This window comes from Paramisgurnus dabryanus, chromosome 2, assembly GCF_030506205.2.
Source record: "Paramisgurnus dabryanus chromosome 2, PD_genome_1.1, whole genome shotgun sequence".
Classification (NCBI taxonomy): Eukaryota; Metazoa; Chordata; class Actinopteri; order Cypriniformes; family Cobitidae; genus Paramisgurnus; species Paramisgurnus dabryanus.
Window position 1 is genome coordinate 8,232,956 of NC_133338.1, and position 19,690 is coordinate 8,252,645.

Sequence of the window (19,690 nt, forward strand, 5' to 3'; positions counted from 1 at the left end):
TGCCAGAGCCCTGAAAAATGACCTCCAGAAGGCCACAAATGTGCATGTGTCTGCTCAAACGGTCAGAAAAAGACTCCATGAGGGTGGTTTGAGCGACCGATGTCCACAGGTGGAGGTTGTGCTTAGAGCCCAACACCGTGCAGAACGTTTGGCATTTGCCAGATAACACCAAGATTGGTAAATTCACCACTGGCGCCCTGTGCTCTTCACAGATGAAAGCAGGTTCACACTGAGCATGTGACAGAGTCTGGAGATGCCGTGGATAACGTTCTGCTGCCTACAACATCCTCTAGCATGACCGGTTTGGCGATTGGTCATTAATGGTGTGGGGTGGCATTTCTTTGGGGGGGGCACACAGCCCTCCATGTGCTTGCCAGAGGTAGCCTGACGGCCATTAGGTACGGAGATGAGATCCTCAGACCCCTTGTGAGACCATATGCTGGTGCAGTTGGCCCTGGGATCCTCCTAATGCAAGACAATGCTAGACCTCATGTGGCTGGAGTGTGTCAGCAGTTCCTGCAAGAGGAAGGCATTGATGGTATGGACTGACCCGCCCATTCCCAAGACCTGAATCCAATTGACCACATTCGGGACATCATCCACCAACACCATGTTGCACCACAGACTGTCCAGGAGTTGGGGGATGCTTTAGTCCAGGTCTGGGAGGAGATCCCTCAGGAGACCATTCGCCACCTCTTCAGGAGCATGCCCACGCGTTGTAGGGATGTCATACCGGCACGTGAAGGCCACAAACAATACCAAACCTCATTTTGACTTGTTTAAAGACATTACATCAAAGTTGGATCAGCCTGTAGTGTAGTTTTCCAATTCAATTTGAGTGTGAGTTCAAATCCAGACCTCCATGGGTTGATAAATTTGATTTCCATTGATAATTTTTGTGTGATCTTGTTGTCAACACTTTCAACTATGCAAAGAAAAAAGTATTTAATAAAATTATTTTATTCATTCAGATCTAGGATGTGTTATTTTAGTGTTCCCTTTATTTTTTGAGCAGTGTATTTGACTTTTAAATTATTTTTAAATATGTGAAACTGAAATCTTTTTTTTTTGTGGGGCCCTGATACCCCAAAAAATGCTGGGTTATTTTCAATCAGTTGGATGAGAATGGTACAATGGTACCCAGGTATTGGGGCAAATTAACACAGAAAATATTTATATTTGACCCAACAATGGATTAAAACAACCCAGCATTGTACAGCCAACGTGCCAGCATTACAACCCAACGTGTTGCATTCGTCCATTTTTGACAAAACGCTGGGTTGAAAATAAATCAGCATTTGTACACTGATAAAGGGTTTTAGACTGTGAAGCTAATATACATTATAATAAGTTGATTTGGATTTTAAAATGGTAAACTCTGAATGGAACCAGGATTTTCCACTGAGACACACAATTTCCCCTTCCGACCCACTGGTGCCACAAAGTGTCTGGGCAGTAATGATAAAACAAATCGCCTGTTTTATTAAGTATACACAGTGTCCAAATTAAGAATTAACCTTATCTAGACATTGCTTAAAGTTTTTTCCATGCTGGGTATGGAAAAGGGCCTTTAAAAAAGAATAATAGCTCACATATAGCTGATGGTGCTTCTGTATTCTGAACGACTCCTATCAGTCCATCTCCTTTTAAAGGCCAGAACTGGACTATTTCAATAGCACCATTGATACCGTGATCTGTGGTCTTTTTTAAAGATTTCCCATATGAAAGTGCTTGAGATAAGGTGCTGTGACCCAGATTGAGATCAATGAGCTGTGGTTTGTATGCCAGCCTGAAGCAGTTTTTGTAAAGTGCTGGAGGCTTTTACTTTCTCAGGATATAAATAGCTTTTCTTTACTGCCCCACACTTTGCACCAAGCCTGATTTACATATGCAGTATTTCTCCTGATGTAATCACAAACATGCAGATATCACTCCACACGTGAAAGATCACCACCACCACCCCTACAAACCAATATTAAACCGAACCCAAGACACCTGGATTTCCAGCTCGATATTAGCATAAAAAACACCAACCCCAGAGCAGAAACACATTAATTTCCACCACTTTCATGTGTATGATAAAGGATAACTTCAATATGTTGGACTCTTTGTTTCAAATTCAGTCAGATTTTTTTTTTAAGAAAGTAAGAGGTTTCATTTTTGTCCACTGATCGTAAAACAAAGAGAGTTGATAATAGGAAACGTTAGCGATAGATTTTCTTCCAAAGGTTTATTGGCCTCTCCTGAAAGACGGAGCAAAATGCAGGAAATGTCAGGAAACACTATCGTAACACAAATGTCGACTGTTCTAAGATAGAAATAGTTTCCCCCAATAATGAACAAGTTGTCATCGTTTACTCATTTTCTTCCATGAAACACAAAAGGATATTTCGGGCAGAACATCTGAATATTTTTATCGGAGTAATGCCATACAAGGTAAATGGATGGATGTATACTGCTTACTGAGAAACAGTCAATAAATGGTACTGCGGCAGTACCCTTTAAAATAAGTCCTAAAATATAATTTAGATTGAGATAATACATATGTTTCTTTGAGGTGCAATGGTGTACTTTTTGAAGTTATAGCGAAAGACTATAAAATGTCACTAGCGTAGATGTTTAGTTTAAAAATGGTTGCAGGGTTTTATGAGAATAACATCAAGGCATTGGTTCTCAGAAAATATCGAATTTGATTTAAAAGCTTCAGACGATTTTAAGTCAATAACCGTCTTTTAAAGACTATAGAGACAGAGCGCATTTATGCTAATTTGAAACCCACGCCCAACCATTTCCATTGACTTTGTATTGCGTGAGGCTGCCTCCTTGTCATTTCTGGCTTATAACAAAAAACAGAATAATGCCTAAAAGCTGATGTGTGACAGGATGTACAGCTAACAAGCCAATAAAACCCAGAAATATGTTTTTATAAGCTGTCAAGCCGTAAAACCCAGCCTTTGAAGGGACACTTCACCCATTTGCATTAAGCTTTGTATAGTTAGAACCCCGGTCATGTTTTTGAATGGTCAAGCATAATTTCTTCAGTTGCCGCTGAGACAGGAGAAATACAGATTTCAGTGTTGCACTTCCTTCTTTCAATGATGTAAAAATCATCATTTTGCATCATTGAAAGCAGGAAGTCCGATATCTTTGTTGAAGGGGTGAGACTACAAACACCCCTTTTCTCGGTCAAACAGGCACCAAGTTCGAAATTACATTTCGACTACAAATATGACGCACTTTCAATAAAGATTCATGTTTCTACGGGTGAAATGCTCCTTTAAGTAGAAAAAAGTGGATCACAGACATCGTTTCCCTCTAGAGGGGGCTCTTCTACTAATAGTAGTACTGTGAAAAGTTGCTTGTTTCCACTTTTGTGTCTTTAAACGCTCGTTTTTTGGGGTCGACAGTTTATAAAAACGTATTTACAGATAAAACTTAAAAACAGAATAATGCCTTATGCTATGTTTACACCAACCGCGTTTGAGGCGTCAAAATCGTGTCTACCGCGCCTAGTTTGCTGCTGGAACAGTTTGAATGCATTCGCGGTCAGTAGAGCGAAGTAGACGTACGGAAAAAGCAAGCATTTGACGCGTGTCAGAGGCAAAATCCGATTTTGTGAGAGGAGCAAGTGCAATGCGGTTGTCTGTTTGCAAGATGGCTGATGTTGATTGTGCATTTATCAAGAGAGTTACCGGTTTGTATTTGGTAACCTTACTATAGGGGGAAAATAAACGGCGCGGGTCGATAACCGTAACGTGACTCAAAAGTGAAATGTGTATCACAACTTACCAGGTTGCCCAATGTCCTCACTGACACTCTTCCAAGCGAGGTCCTTTTTAATTCCTGTCTCTATAGAAATAAGAACTTGTGTCGTATAGCTCCGGGTGACTGCTTCGGACAATATCAGACCTCCAGGCGTGCGTCAAAGCATCTTCACATTGACTTAGCATTGAAATCACTCACGCGGCTGGTGTAAACGCAGCATATAAAAGCTGCTGTGTGACATGGTGTACAGCTAACAAGCCAAAAAACCCAGAAATAAGTTTTTATAAGCTGGCTTGCTGTAAAACCCAGCCTTTAAGGAGAAAAAAGTGGATCACTGACTACGTTTCCCCCTAGTGGGCGCAGTTCTACTAATAGAAGTACTATGAAAAGTTGCCTGTTTCCACTTTTGTGTCTTTAAACGCTTGTTTTTGGGGGTCGACAGCTTATAAAAATATATTTCTGTTTTTTGGCTTGTAAGCTGTACATCCTGTCACACAGCAGCTTTTAGGCATTATTCTGTTTTTTGTTATAAGCCAGAAATGACAAGGAGACGGCCTCTCGCAATAGAAAGTCAATGGAGACAGATGGATTGTTTTCCCCTCCTGGTGGCCGTGGTTTTCAGGTTATGATGCGCTGTGGTCTGTCTCTATAGCGTGTACTGTTATTATATGGCATTTTTGTCAACTTTTGTCATACAAAAATTGGAAGCATGGGTATCATATTGTTTTTCGGACAAAGAAAATAATGAGGTCGTAAAAACTTTAAGGTTATGGGAGTGATGACAAAATGTTCATTTTGGTTGATCTTATGATATCAGACAATAGTAAAGATATTAGTAGCTGTATTTTAGCATTCAGTATAGGAAATGTATATAGCTTCATGTCTTTTAATTTACATACATCAGTGGTCAAACGATCATGTTTTTGCGTAAACAATCTGGTTAACAAGTATCTGAGTTTAACAAAACAGAGAAATTGAGAAAGACTGAATCACTGAGTGGTATAAAACTGCTTGGTACTTCTTCTAGGAGGGCTTTTATTTTGATACATACACTCTGAAAATACACTCTGTTTATCTAGTGTGACCTTAATAGAGTGACAGGTCCAGAAGTAAAAATCCCATTCATATTCTTCATAGAGAAACTAAAAAAATATTTGTTATGTTAGCAGCCAAATTTCCAGAGAACTATGTTACCCAAGAGTGATATACCTAAGAAGTTGTTGTTGCTATGGAAACCATGAGCAGTCTCCTATACTCTATATTATTATATATTATATATTTTTTCTATATACTAGAGTGTCTGTAGCTACTTTCTGATTTAGGTAAGTTATTCATAAATTTTTTTATTTCTGAGTTGCTTGATTTGGTTCAATTTTGAAACTTTATTAAAAATAATGAGTATTCAAATCCCTATGTAGAAAATAAATGGGGTAAATACTTTTGGAACCAAATTCGGACGGTCACTGCTGACCCAAGCACTTAAAAGGAAAAGAGTGAGACAAAGGCATACATGCATCCATTGAAGCTCTTTTAAACACACCTTTACCCAGAGAGAGAGAGTTTTAAAAGCCTCATCCAGCTTTTGATCTCTACCAAAACTTTTGGTACTCAACCTGCGAATTGTGGGCATCATTGCATCATAGTGTTCTTTGCAAAATAATTTATAACATTTTCTTCAACACGGTACTATTTTTGACAGTCTGCCACATTAATGATTGCTGCAGCAAAGAGACAAGATTTTTTTTTTTCAAATTTATACCAATGGATTTATACCGTTAAGTATATGACTGTTGCTGTCAATATTATAGCTAATTGAAATTTGCTAAGCAAGCCATTGTGCTGTGACATCAGAATTTTTAAATCACTTGACGACCATGTCACCAAGAAATTGTTAACTTCGATATTGTAGCAAACATCATATAGTGTGCATCCAGTATTTTGGTTTGAACCTAAGGCTGTCCTTGGTGCCAAAATTTGCTGTCCTTGGTTTGGTCCCTGTATGCCTTTGCATGCATTCTCTGACATTCAGTATTGTATAGATGATAATGGCCTAAAGCTAGAGGAGCAGTTGTCCAATGGGACATCTGGAATTAAAGCAGTTTTAGGAGGCACAGTGACCTTGGAGTTATCCGGACTGAATTTAGTGTATGATGGAAAACCCAAGAGTGATTGGAGGTTGCTTCCTTAGCTGAGGATAAGGGGAACAAAAGAGCTGTTTGGCATGACAAAAGTTTCATCTGCATCCCTTCCTGAAATTTCAAACCAAACTGGCCTCATTAGCAACAGCACTGTGTCCGAATCCAGATCAAAGTAGGTTTAAAAAAATTTGGGCAGGGGTGGTATAATTTAATATTTTATGGGCCTGTAAGTCTCCAGTATACAATATTTGATCATCAGTTACTGCCAAACTGTGAATACAATTTGTTAAACAAGTAATAGCACACACGAGTCTGGCAGATTGGTGAAAGTATCTTGGAAGCTAAAGTTACACATTTTTATATATTTTTGTCTAGGGGTTTTGCTAAACAATTTGGGAATCCAGGGCTTCTAAAGAAGAAAGTGAAATCTCATAGCTTAAAGGTGTGTTTAATAGAGCTTGAGTAGTTGGTTGACAGTCTTATAGAGTAGTTTGGATGAAAACAGCTTTGCACACATGCACAGCAAGCCATGCATCTTACATGAGAAACACTTGAGAACAGCTCTGGGTTTCGACATCACACACGTAGAAACCTTCTTACAATGGCTACGGGGGACTGAGAGACACAAAACCAAAACTGTAAAACTAAAAACAAACTGAGATGATATCCTGTGGGGGTCTGTCAGAGGAGGCATGACTGATTCTACATGTACTGCTGCAATAACCATAAACAGGCCCGATGATGCACTAAAGCAAATATAAAAATAAGAAAAAAGTGCCTCTTTTTCTTTGCACTCACCCATCCCTCTGGAGTGGTTGAAGTCTCCTTTGATGATTTTGCACGACTTGCCGTCCCCGTTGCAGACACCGCACCGATCTTCTTTAGCGGATGAACCGATAATGCTGTCACATCCGATTTTCTAAAGAAGTTCATTTAGAAAGGGAACCAAACACCACATAAATACTAGTCTTACTTATCCATACATTTGCGGCAAAAGTGCTTTTTCGCAGCTTTGACTGGCTGTTCACATTATATTGATAACTATAACGTTAACCAGTTGTGGCCAGTGACTTCTTTTTTCGAGGGTACACGATGCGAAGTTTGTCACAACCTGTATGTAGCCCGTCATGTGTGTGGTTCGTAACTTCAAAATGTTAGTCGTGTCTGCAGATGCGTCTAAAGGGTTTATGATAAAAAAGACGCTTGCGTTTGCCAGATACTCGCTTAACCTCATACGTAATCAGAGTTTAATGTTAAGTTGGTGTCTTGCGTGTTTTTTGTGAATGTGAGCGTCTCTTTTATCATAAACAATTTTGATGCATGTGCAGCAGGCACTTATTTTGACAAAACACGTGATGCACATGATTCACATGACACTCTGTACACATTTTTTGAATTTGCGCCCATCAGAAGAGCAGTCACGAGGCGCCACTTACATTAACTGTAATGATAACTATATTAGTATCCACAAAACAATAACTTTATGGTAATTAGCTTGCGAGGGGCAGTTTCCTTTAACAAAAACTTTTGTAATTGTTCACATGTCATTAAATGTATAAATATGCTGTTCTTGTTGCATTTACAGTGGCTATAACCAGCAGATGTTCTTAACACCCTGCATTTTGCGTATCTGACCAGTGAATACATTTTTTATATAGTCTTTGTAGTCAAATAAAAATGTTATGAAGCCAATTTCACTGAAACATCACTGGACACCTGAGGTAATTTTATGTAATAGACCTCAGCAATGAGCTTTTACACGGCAAAAAATGACAAGCAAAAAAATCTGCCAATGGAATAATAAATTTTTTCTTGAATTTACCTAATACAAGTAAAATAGGGTGACCATACCTGCCATTCTTCCCGGACGGGTCCTGGCCAGGATTTCGGTTTCGTCTTTCAAAAAGTCGTATTTGTCAACTGCATACTTCATAGAGGATTATTATTATTATTATTACAGAAAAGCAACCGTTACATTTTAAGGTAAGAATAAAACTACGATTGCATGTCTTATGTTTTAACTGAATGGCATATGCAGTCAACAAATACGACTTCCGGAAGACGCACCAAAATCCTGGCCAGGATGCGTCCGGGAAGAATGGCACGTATGGTCACCCTAAGTAAAATTAAGCAAAAAATTTATTTTTCCATTTGCAGATTTTTTTGCTTGTTTTAAGGACAAATTCGCTTAAATTTGATATGTTTTGTCCAAAAACTAGACTTATTTTCTTAGGTAATTTGCTCATCAAGAAAATACATCTTGATTTAGAAATTTTTGGATATTTCTACTGAAAACAAGACAAGTAAGAAAGTCATTTTTTTGCAGTGTACACAGTGTCATCTGCCATTTCAAATGCGCTTGCACTTTAAATAAAAAAATTTGATTGGCTGTCAATGGTTTATCGTTCATCAGTTGTGGTGTGAACGCCGCTATTCTCCAAGTAAAACAATTTTTAAAATGACTTTTTTACAATTATCGTTATTATGTGAATGGCCCTTTAAAGTTTGCTTTGTTTAACATGACATTTAGGGGCAGAGTAAAAGGGATAGTTCTGCCAAAAATGATATTAAACCCATGATTTACTCACCCTGAAGCCTTCCGAGATCCACATGTCCATCGTTTTTCAGACAAACACATTTTCAGTTATTTTAGAAAATGTCTTATATCTTTCAGCTGCTTAACAGTAAAGTTACCGGGTCCACATCCTTTAAGTCCAAAAAATTTGTATATATCCTATCCCAAAGAAATCCAAACGCCTCCAGGATGATAAACAAAGGTCTTCTGAGGGTTATCCGTGTTGTTGTAGAAATATCCATATTCAAAACTTTATAATCGAAAATAACTACCTTGCAGTAGCGCCACTATCTTATGCTGCATTTACACCAACCGCGTTTCAGGCGTCAAAATCACGTCTACCGCGCCGAACAGTTTGAATGCATTCGCGGGTGTAGAGCGGAGTAGACGCGCAGAAAAAGCAAGCATTTCACGCGCGTCAGAGGCAAACTCTGCTTCTTGTGGGAGTTCCTGTTTGCAAGATGACTGATGTAGATTGTGCATTTATCGAGAGAGTTACCGGTTTGTATTTGGTAACCTTACTACAGGGGGAAAATAAACGGCTTGGGTCGATAAACGTCACGTGGCTCAAAAGTGAAATGTGTTTTACAACTTACCAGGTTGCCCAATGTCCTAACTGACACTCTTCCAAGCAAGGTCCTTTTAATTCCTCTCTCCTCTATAGAAATAAAAACTTGTGTCGTATAGCTCTGGGTGACTACTCACGGACAATATCAAGCGTGGGTTGAATGAGTGACTCCGAGCGGGGTTGCCACCACAGCAGCAAGCAGGCTCCTGATTGGTTAACGCGGCGCGAAATTCCGCCAAAGTTCACATTTTTCAACTCGGGCGTCAGCCGCAAATTTGCATGAACCGCAAAATGCACAAAAAGCACCATTCGCGCGTACCGGGCACAAAGCTAATTTAGAGCCTTTCGCGTGAAGAAGACGCGCGAATGAGGCGGAAACGTGCCACACGCCTCATCCGCGCTGAGGGACCTCCAGATGCATGTCAACGCATCTTCACATTGACTTAACATTGAAATCACTCACGCTTCACGCCTCTACCGCGGTTGGTGTAAACACAGCATTAGACTCCTCTGTATTCAGGCGAGAGTATCAGGGTAGTGAACGCACTTTTCTTAGTGACGTACGACAAATAGGAAGGGCGGGGGCAAAGAGCAGCAGCAGAGAAACCTCCGTAAGCTGCGTACGCTCTCATCTTGAACGCGGACACGACGAAGATGGCGGCATTACCGGAAGCGAGTTATATTCGTTTATAAAGTTTTAAATGTGGATTTTCTACAACAAAACTGCGCGGATTACCCTCAGGATACCTTTGTATATCATCGCGGAGCCGTTTGGATTTACATATTTTGTGAAGGATTGATGCACATTTTTTGGACTTGAAGGACGTGGACCCCATAACTTCACATTTGATAAACTGAAAGATCTAAAACATTTTTGTAAATAACTGAAAATGTGTTCGTCTGAAAAACGATGGACATATGCATCTCAGACAGCTTCGGAATGAGTAAATCATGGGTTTAATATCATTTTTGGCTGAACTATCCCTCTAAGGCCGTTGCACACTAGAAGATAACAGGCCCAAATTTGGGCTGATTTTCTCCCTTTGACAATCTTAGGTCAAGCCCAATCAGGGCATAACATAAAGGACTGCCTGGTGGCCCGGAGCAAGCGTGAGAGACGTTCGGCCCAGTGCTTCACCCTTAGTCACTAAAATATATTTTCTTCAATGTATATTATTAAACATCTTGAAAGCAGACATTTACTTGGGTATAACATGACGAAAGAAACAATGCAATATTTAGCAAAATTTTCTGTCAGTTTACAGGTAAAGCAGAAAAGTTGGACGCCTTTTTTTCGTTGGAACATGTCTGTTGTATGTGTATACAATTATATTTGACACACAGAGTATTTTTTTTATTGGGGCCAGAGACATTTTTGGCCAAAACCTGCCAATGGTTTTGGTGATTGTACCGATTGCCTCATCAGATTTTTCTGTGGTGTGTTAAGAGTGATTTAATCTGTTCGAAAGCATGTCAGGGCTGTTCCAATCGCACATCGTAAATATACAACATGTTGAATTTATGATCACAAATGCTGTTGTGTGCGGGGAACCCCAAAGACAAACGCGCTTACACACACAGTGGATTTTTCTGTGAAACAAAACAATGCCCAATCAGAAAGCAAGCTACTGAATGATTTTGTCTGAGTAATAAAGCAAATACTCTCTGGTTTCTAATGTGACAATGAGGGGTTTTGGGTACACTGAGGACATGGAAACAGCCAAGGGCTGAGAGATACTTTCATTACAGAGAGTTTGTGTCTTCCACTAATCCAATGTGCATTACAACTACAGAAGTTTCTCAAACACATCGCAACCTTCTCCTATTTCTTTATAATATATAAAATCTTTTGTCTAATAAAATGCAAACCCAGACACACACATTATGACACAATTAATCTCAGAACTCAAACAGAATTAATATAGCAACCTAGGTACATGCTAAAGTTTTAGGATTGCCAAAAGACCCACAATAGTGTGCCACTACTTTTATTACAGAGCAATTTGGGCATTTTTAAACTGGGCTTGTTTGTTTGTCTTTTTATATTTTACTTTGCTGTGGGATTCATCAGTTTTCATGGTAATCGTGCGTTGTGGAACTAATGATCGTCTTAATTGGCTAAAACGCATGCACAGGTTACTTTGCTTCCTGGACTAGTGCCACCCGAGGTACTTTCACATTCACATCTCATTTTTCAGCTCCCCTGGAGTTAAACATTTGATTCTTACTGTTACTAATCCATTCAGCTGGTCTCTGGGTCTGGCGCTAGCACTTTTAGCGTAGCTTAGCACAATCCATTGAATCTGATTAGACCATTAGCATCGCGCTAAATATAACCAAAGAGTTTCAATATTTTTTCTATTTAAAACTTGACTCTTCTGTAGTTACATCGTGTACTAAGACTGACAGGAAATTAAAGTTGGTTATTTTTTTGCGCGATGCTAATGGTCTAATCAGATTCAATGGATTGTGCTAAGTTATGCTAAAAGTGTCTGAAATGGTCCACAAGTGTGCATCACATGGCTACTGACTATTAAATACTTTTCCCCCTTTTTTTCAAACATGAGGATCGTTTCACTACATAAGACCCTTATGCCTTAGTTGGGATTGTTTACAGCCCCCTGAAGCTGCAATTTTAAACTGCATGAAAATGTAAACTGTTGAGGTCGGTCCAAAAAAGTCTATTAAATTGAGAATAATCCTGGAATGTTTTCTTCAAAAAAAAAAAAAAAAAAAAACTGAACAAAAAAAAGACATAAACTTCTTAGATAACATGGAGGTGAGTAAATGATCAGGATTTTTTATGAAAGTGGAGTAATCATTTAACATTTTTAAAACCCAAAGCAAAGATTTTCTTCTTAAAGGGACATTCCACTTTTTTTGAAAATATGCTCATTTTCCAGCTCCCCTAGAGTTAAACATTTGAGGCAGATATGGTTAGGACTATACCCTCATAGCGTAATAATCAAGGACTTTGCTGATGTAATATGGCTGCAGCAGGCGTAGTGATATTATGCACTGCCCGAAAATAGTCCCCTGCCATTGGAAGGCCCCAAATAGCGCACTTCATGTGGACTTTCGGTCTCGTGGCCTTAAATTGCGCGTTCTCGCTTAGTCTACGAGTCCGTAGGGTGTCCCATCTGTCATTTTTACGCTTTGAAGTGTGCTCATCAGCGCCTCCTTTGCCCCCTTAATGTGGTCTTCAGCGAAGCCCGTACTGCAGCAGGCTTCGCGCACTTTGCCAACCCAGAAGTCCTTGCGAAAGGGCAATCAGACCAATCAGACGACAGAAGGGAGGAGTTCACACTGACGGGCAACTTCTCTACCTATTTCCGGTGTGATGCTCGAGTCTGTCCCAAAATACGACTCCGGTGCACCCACGTGGACTCGCATCAAGGGTCCCTAAAGTCTGGACTACGTGATGTCATCAAAGTGTGGACTCTGAGGAGGACCACAAGTCCGGAGTGTGCCATTTGGGACAGGGCGAAAGTAACCAAGGGGACTATTTTCGGGCAGTGTGTAATATCACTACGCCTGCTGCAGCCATGTTACATCAGCAAAGTCACTGATTATTACACCAGTTTGAGAGTGTAGTTCCTAACCATATCTGCCTAGAAAATCGCAGCTTTTTATTTTCTGTCGGTCTTAGTACATGATGTAACTGCAGAAGAGTCAAGTTTTCAATAGGAAAAATTATTTTATTTGCGCGATGCTAATGGTCTAATCAGATTCAATGGATTATGCTAAGCTATGCTAAGTGTTAGCGCCAGACCCAGAGATCAGCTGAATGGATTTCAAAACGGTAAGAATCAAATGTTTAACTCTAGGGGAGCTGGAAAATGAGCATATTTTCAAAAAAGTGGAATGTCCCTTTAAGTGGCTAGCTTTTAGGTAAAATCCAAACAAGCTACAATCCAGTAAACAAACAGCAAATTGTTGTTTAAATCTTCATTTCGGCTCTCTAGAAGTTTTTAAAACACACATGTCTGGGAATACATAAGCACTGACACTAGATCAGTGCTGCTATGATTGTGCTCTGCATAAACCAGAAAAGATTCTGAGCCTGAATCAGTATATCTCTTTCTAAATAAACTACGTCCTTTACAGGCGCCAAGGCAGAGTCTTGTTTATATTATAGCATGAAGTGATGTATGTTCAGGCCTGATGAACCCCTCAACTTTGAGTGTTTTACAGTAACAACACGTGCGCTTGTGTGTGTGTAAAATCATCAGACACTTTGACCTTGCAGGCCTGCTTAAAATACAGTAAGTCCAGCTGGATTGCACACTGTGACCTGCTTTCAGTCCTGCACTCTTTCTGGTGCTTTATTGGTATTTTTGTGATATTATCCCTGCTGATATCTAAAAAAATATCTAATAACTAATTTAAGATGTATTTTTTGATAAGCAAAATGATCTAAGAAAATAATTTTACTTTTTAGACAATAAACATACAATTTAAAAGAATTTGTTCTTAAACAAGCAAAAAAATATGCCAGTGGAATAAGAAAAAAAATCAATTCAATTCAAGAAAAATGTAAGAAAAAAATCCCTATCCCATTGACAGATTTGTTTGCTTGTTTTAGCACAAATTCACTTAAATTATATATTTCTTAGGTCAGTTTGCTCATCAAGAAAATACATCTTGATTAGGGCTGGGCAAAAAAATCGATATTTCGATTAATCGTTTTTTAAAATGTGGTCGATTCAGAATCGATTCTTAAAGAGCAGAATCGATTTTTTTCTTTCATATTTATTTCTGCAAACATTAAACGAAAGATTAACGTAAATCGAATTACTAGTCTTCTTCACTAGATGTCACCCTATTTTTTGCTTTGTGCGAGGTTACCAAGGAGCGAGAGGCAAGCCTGTCATTCATTAATTCAGTGCTTAAAATGGCGGTTTCAGGTGCTTCATCGATTTTAATAATTAATTACCCACTTGAAACCTGCTGTTCACTGTTCTTTTTATTAGTATAGTATTTGTATTTAATCTATATTTATTGAGTTGAATCGAGAATTGAGTATAAAAACTGCCCGAGAACCGGAATCGAAAATTGAATCGAGAATCGAAATCGAATCGATTTGACAGCTTGTGAATCGAAATTGAATCGATCTGGAAAATCTGAATCGATACCCAGCCCTAATCTTGATATAGGAATTTTTAGATATTTGTACTGAAAACAAAACAAAAACACTAAGTAAGAAAGTCATTTTTTACTGTGTACAGCTAAATATACTGTACATGATACCCACAGGACTCAAAAACCCAATTCGTAAATCCCTGAATCGATTCCTAATGTACGTGCTTTACTTCAGGTAGGCTTCGTAAGGACAGCCCGATGGCCTGAGGCAAACGTGAACAATGCTCAGGACAGTCACTTGCTCGCATGGGCCAGCGCTACATTATCACGAAAGTTCATCATTTGCATGTGTTTTAGGCCATGCCAATTAAAATATCTAAGCAAAGAAGATGCGAAACAGATTTCAATGCGCTAAGTTTGTATGCACGCATCCAAAGCCTGCATACAAGGCAAGCCTCATCTCAAGGTTTCAGACTGCAACGCAAATACTGAGTTCATGTTTCCTTGCACTTGAAGAGACATATTTACACAAAATATATATTTAAAATGCCGCAATTATCCTCATAAACGTAGTCTGTAAAGTGACAGCACACCAAATAAATGCCATGTGTGCAAAACTAAACTATTTAATGAAATATTGATAACTAATCCATATTGGACTGAATCGAAACAAAAGCATATACAAATCAAATTGAATTGCCAAACTGGTCCCAATAACCAGCCCTATTGTATTGTAACACAAACCACAGATACATACCTGACACTTTCCGCTTACACACATGTCGCTCTCGTAGGGTCCACATGGCGTACCATCCTGCACGCGCTCCGCCACTAAAACTGAAGCATCTTTGCCCACTGGCGTACAATACAGAGTGCACGGCTTTTCTGGAAATTGACATAAACACACACACAAGTACATTTATACCTTTTCCAATCATATTAAAAAAATATTTTGACAGAAATGCAATATAAGATACATTACTGCAGGTCCACGCCGCCATGTTTCTACAGTAGCCCTAAACGGATAAACTGCTCTACAAAGTGTGTTTTGTCACTACTTTGTCTCATACAGTGACATGTTTGTCCTGTGGCGGCTACCGTAGCTTCTCTTTGCATTTCGAAAGGGAGGGGTGAGCTATGTACTGAGCCGTTGGTTGCAATTCACAATCTTACCACTAGATGCGCTAAAAATCTACACAGTACTAGAGTCAAAGTACAAAGATCAGATTTCTCTGGGTATTGAACCCTTTGACCTTTAGGATCTTTGAGTGTTTTTACCACTGTGGTTAGGGTTAGTCAACCAGTGGAGATACAGGAACTCTAAAAAGAGTATATCGTCGCCGTCCGATGAAAACCACGTATGTCCATTTTGCCGATTTTGAGATTTTTCGACGATTGAATGTCCAGGTTCATATCCGTATACAGTATGCTTCACATATCTAAATGGCCTATGAAAAGTTGTGAAATCATGTCATCTGATTTTCACGTATATCCATTTGGTGTCAAAGCTGTCAATCACGCCGCGTATTCCCCGCCCTGTGGAAGCATCTTGCCGGTGTCGCGAATTACGGAAAATTACGGTAGGACTGTACAAACAAAGTATCTGTCTAGCATTACCATGACAGTGTATTGTTTCGTTGTCCCTTCATAGTTTGCAAGAGACATTAAATAAATGTATAATTAATATTAAATAAACTAAGAATATTTAATAAACTAAGACATAGGCTATTTAATAAACTGAGCGTATTCATCTGTTAACTCTTTCCCCGCCAGCATTTTTTTTTAAAGTTGCCAGCCAGCGCCAGCATTTTTCATGATTTTCACAAAAGTTTAATGCCTTCCAGAAAATGTTCTTCTTTAAATATATAAACAAACAATATATCAGATGAAAGAACAGACCCTCTGCTTTCAAAAAAAAAAAAAAAAACTTTCATCCTACCTTCATTAGTTCTCTTGTAATCACCTCTCAAACATGGGTAGGTTTCTTCAAAAACACCCAATTTTGAGCAAAAAGCTGAGATAATTCCAGGTTTGCGAAGGACTTTTGATAGAGATCAGATGCAGAGCAATCTTTAAAACATACACGGAGTTCTTTCTCTTTCACGAGAGGCGCTACTTCCGGGTTGTATAAGTTGTTGCCACCTGGTGGATAATAGCGGTATTGCGGAAAGACGGAATATCTCGTCATTGGCGGGGAAGCGTTTTCTCTTAATTGACGAGATATCTCGTCAATGGCGGTGAAAGAGTTAATATCAACGCTAAATTTAACTGCTTTTGAAATACAGTGGTTTTTTTCACTTCCTGAAAAGTAACTGTTTTTGACATAAGTGAGTTTCATCGGGCATCGACGATATATGATTTGTTTTTTAATGTGGTAACAAAATTGTGTTTTACCAGACCCAATCTGCCTTTGAATAAATGCTCTGAAACTGAAAGAGCCGTACAATTTTTTTACTTTCAACTCTAAAACATATAGTATCAAGTGCACTGATGGTATTACAAGCTGTATTTGTTCTGAAAAGTCTACTTAAGAAGATCAGAGGCCTGTTTTGTCAGTGACATGTTTTGATTTGAGCGCAATCTGGTGAAGATGAAAGTTGCTGGGACTCATATTGATAAAATGAATGCTTGTAAGAGACTCTTGAGCTATCAGAGTTTTGAAAGCATGTGTTTTGTATCGTGAATGAAGGGCTTTCAGGTGCTCCGCAGAATGCACTTGGCCTCTTTTGTGAATTTGCATATAGTGCTTATATTGTAATTGGAATGCGTGCTTCTCTCTGAAATAATATTGCGACCGCGCTGCTTTCCTCCTTCTTTCCAATGTGCTCTAGGTGTGTGTGTGTGTGTGTGTGTGTGTGTGTGTGTGTGCGTGTTCACTACTCACTGGGATGGGTTAACTTTATGGGTTACCATACTTGACAAAACATGTCACACTTACGCTTTTACTAAATCGGTGCCTGAATAAAGCTCACGTACACTAAAACAAGTTTGGCCAATTTACACTTTGGCAAGCACACAGTTGAGAGATTATAAATGACAGCAAGCTTATATGTTGGAATCCACTGAACTGCTTCATTCCAGATTATATAAAAACCCTGATCTGCAAGGACACTGGATAAAACAAGGCGATTTAGTAAATGAATTTCAGCTATGTGTTTGGACTCATCTAAGCTTTAACAAGACACATTCACCCTGTAGCTCATAGGCTGCCTAGTAATGAACATGTGTCCTTGATCAAGAGCTTGGAGTTTAAAATTAGGCCGTGTTTTTAATCTAGTTTAGACAGCAAAGCTCCATGAATAGGGTATAATGTGGCCTGAAACGTCCTTTTTTTGTCAACCAGAAATGCCTCCCAATGACCTCATTGAAGAGTCGGGCGACACACAGCGACAAAGTTCGTGAAAAACCTATAGAAAATGTTGATCGTCAACTTAAAGTATTAGGGCCAAATATACTTCATCAATTAAATATATTTTTTTTCTCCCACCCCTAGGTAATAGTTGATGTGTTATCAACTAAACAAGATACTACAGAACATTTTTGATCTTATACAGATTCTCAATATAGCAGTGTGTGCTTTTATCACTTTTTATTGACGTGGACCAAAAACAGAGAGGGGACAGAATAGGATTACGACAGGACACAGGCTTAATTTAAATTCATTGTTTACCGCATGAGCACCACATGTTAACACATCCGCAAGGCCTTGACTCTGATCAACTCAATGGCCTTTTGGAAAAGTTGGGATTGAAAAATTGTTCACGTTGGACTTGAACTCACAGAACCTGCTGAGCACATGTGCTACTGTTATTGCTTGGCTTTGACCATTTTTATGTCTTCTGTTTATATATTATACTGTAGTTACACAGTGATGTTAAAAAGAGTTGGCCCGTCCTGATTTTTTTGGCATGTTTGTCACATGTTTATCACACCTGAGTTTAGTTTCTCTAACCATAAAGACCTGATTACAGCCAAACCTCAACAAATCACTCAAATAGGACCTGCCGAAAGATCCTTAAAAGCTACACATCATTTTGAGATCCAAATTAATTTAGGAACAAATGAGAAAGAAAGTAATTGAGATCTATCAATCAAGGTTATAAAGCCATTTCTAAAGCTTTGGCACTGCAGCAAACCACAGTGAGAACCATTATCCACAAATGGCGAAAACATGAAACAGTGGTGAACCTTCCAAGAAGTGGCCATCTGACCAAAATTACCACAAGAGCGCAGCGACGACTCATCCAGGCTCTTCTCAGTTTGGCCAGAAAACATCTTGATGATCCCCAAGACTTTTGTGAAAATACACTCCGGACTGACGAGACAAAAGTTTAACTTTTTGGAAGGCGTGTGTCCCATTACATCTGGCGTAAAAGTAACGTTAACTGAAATCTGACACCTGCTGCTCTGTGACGTGACGCGCTTTCAGCTCCGCTGAATTCAGGCAGCAGACACATTCAGTTGTTAGTGTTTGCTCTCTCTAATGAAACTAAATTATTTAATTACAAGAAAATATCAAAATGACGGTGAAAGACGGTGGGAAAGTGGTCTAACCGGTAAGCACCGTTTCACCGACTATCGCGACAAGCCTAGTGGTGGTAGTGTGATGGTCTGGGGCTGTTTTGCTGCTTCAGGACTTGCTGTGATAAATAGAACCATGAATTCTGCTGTCTACCAAAAAATCCTGAAGGGCAATGTCTGGCCATCTGTTTGTGACCTCAAGCTGAAGCGAACTTGAGTTCTGCAGCAGGACAAAACATAACAGCAAGTCCACCTCTGAATGGCTGAAGTGGCCTAGTCAAAGTCCTGACCTCAATCTTATTGAGGCGCTGTGAAATGACCTTAAAAAAGTGGTTTGTGCCCGAAAACCCTTTAATATGACTAAATTACATTCTGCAAAGATGAGTGGGCCAAAATTCCTCCACAGCGCTGTAACAGCAGAGCCGGCGCCAGACCATAACTAACAGGGGGGCATTTGGCTTCCAACGGGGGGCACGCAATAGCAACAATAACTTGCAAAAACAAGACATTAAACAACAAATACAGTTCAAGCACACACTCATACAACTGGTACAGCCTGTCAGCTCATTTCCTGTATAAAGTGCAAAGACCACAAACTATGCGCAAAACTATTGAACTTCGACCACGGCGTAAGCGCAAGCTGAGCTCCGCTGCGCTCGCGCTACTCGACGCAACAACAAACCGTCCTCGCGCGGCGCAAGCCATTGGAATGAATGGGTTTCATAGCGCATCGCATAGCGCAGCGCACACCGCGTCCTGGCTTGAAAAAAGCCGCTTTACCATAATCACGTCGTAATGCTGTTAACGGTCTATAGCCACACTTCACATTTAAGCTTACGTAATTTAAAACAACGCTAACTTACCTTTAAAATAGCTGAAGACGGCGTGTACGAACATAAACTTCCTTAAAACAGGGTCCTGTAGATTTGTAAATTCCAACTCGACCTCTAATCTCTGAGTTTGAGCCAGTCTGTGTTTGCATGAAGTCAGATGAAGCAGGCGGTGCTGATTCGTTCTAAATGTTCTAATATCCATATTTTA

At 39.4% G+C, this 19,690-nt stretch overlaps 1 protein-coding gene across 3 annotated transcripts in view; it reads right to left on the reverse strand.

Annotated features, from left to right (window-relative positions):
- Positions 1 to 19,690, reverse strand: part of adamts17 (ADAM metallopeptidase with thrombospondin type 1 motif, 17) — a 216,145-nt gene that overhangs the window by 67,347 nt on the left and 129,108 nt on the right. For 2 of the 3 annotated variants that reach the window (XM_073811891.1, XM_065294289.2), the window contains 3 exons: positions 14,886 to 15,013; positions 6,702 to 6,822; positions 6,444 to 6,518 (listed from right to left, as the gene is read on the reverse strand). In XM_073811891.1, the coding sequence (XP_073667992.1) occupies positions 6,444 to 6,518; positions 6,702 to 6,822; positions 14,886 to 15,013 (324 nt within the window). The remainder of the gene's footprint in view (positions 1 to 6,443; positions 6,519 to 6,701; positions 6,823 to 14,885; positions 15,014 to 19,690) is intronic. The other variant, XM_065294290.2, reaches the window with a different exon arrangement.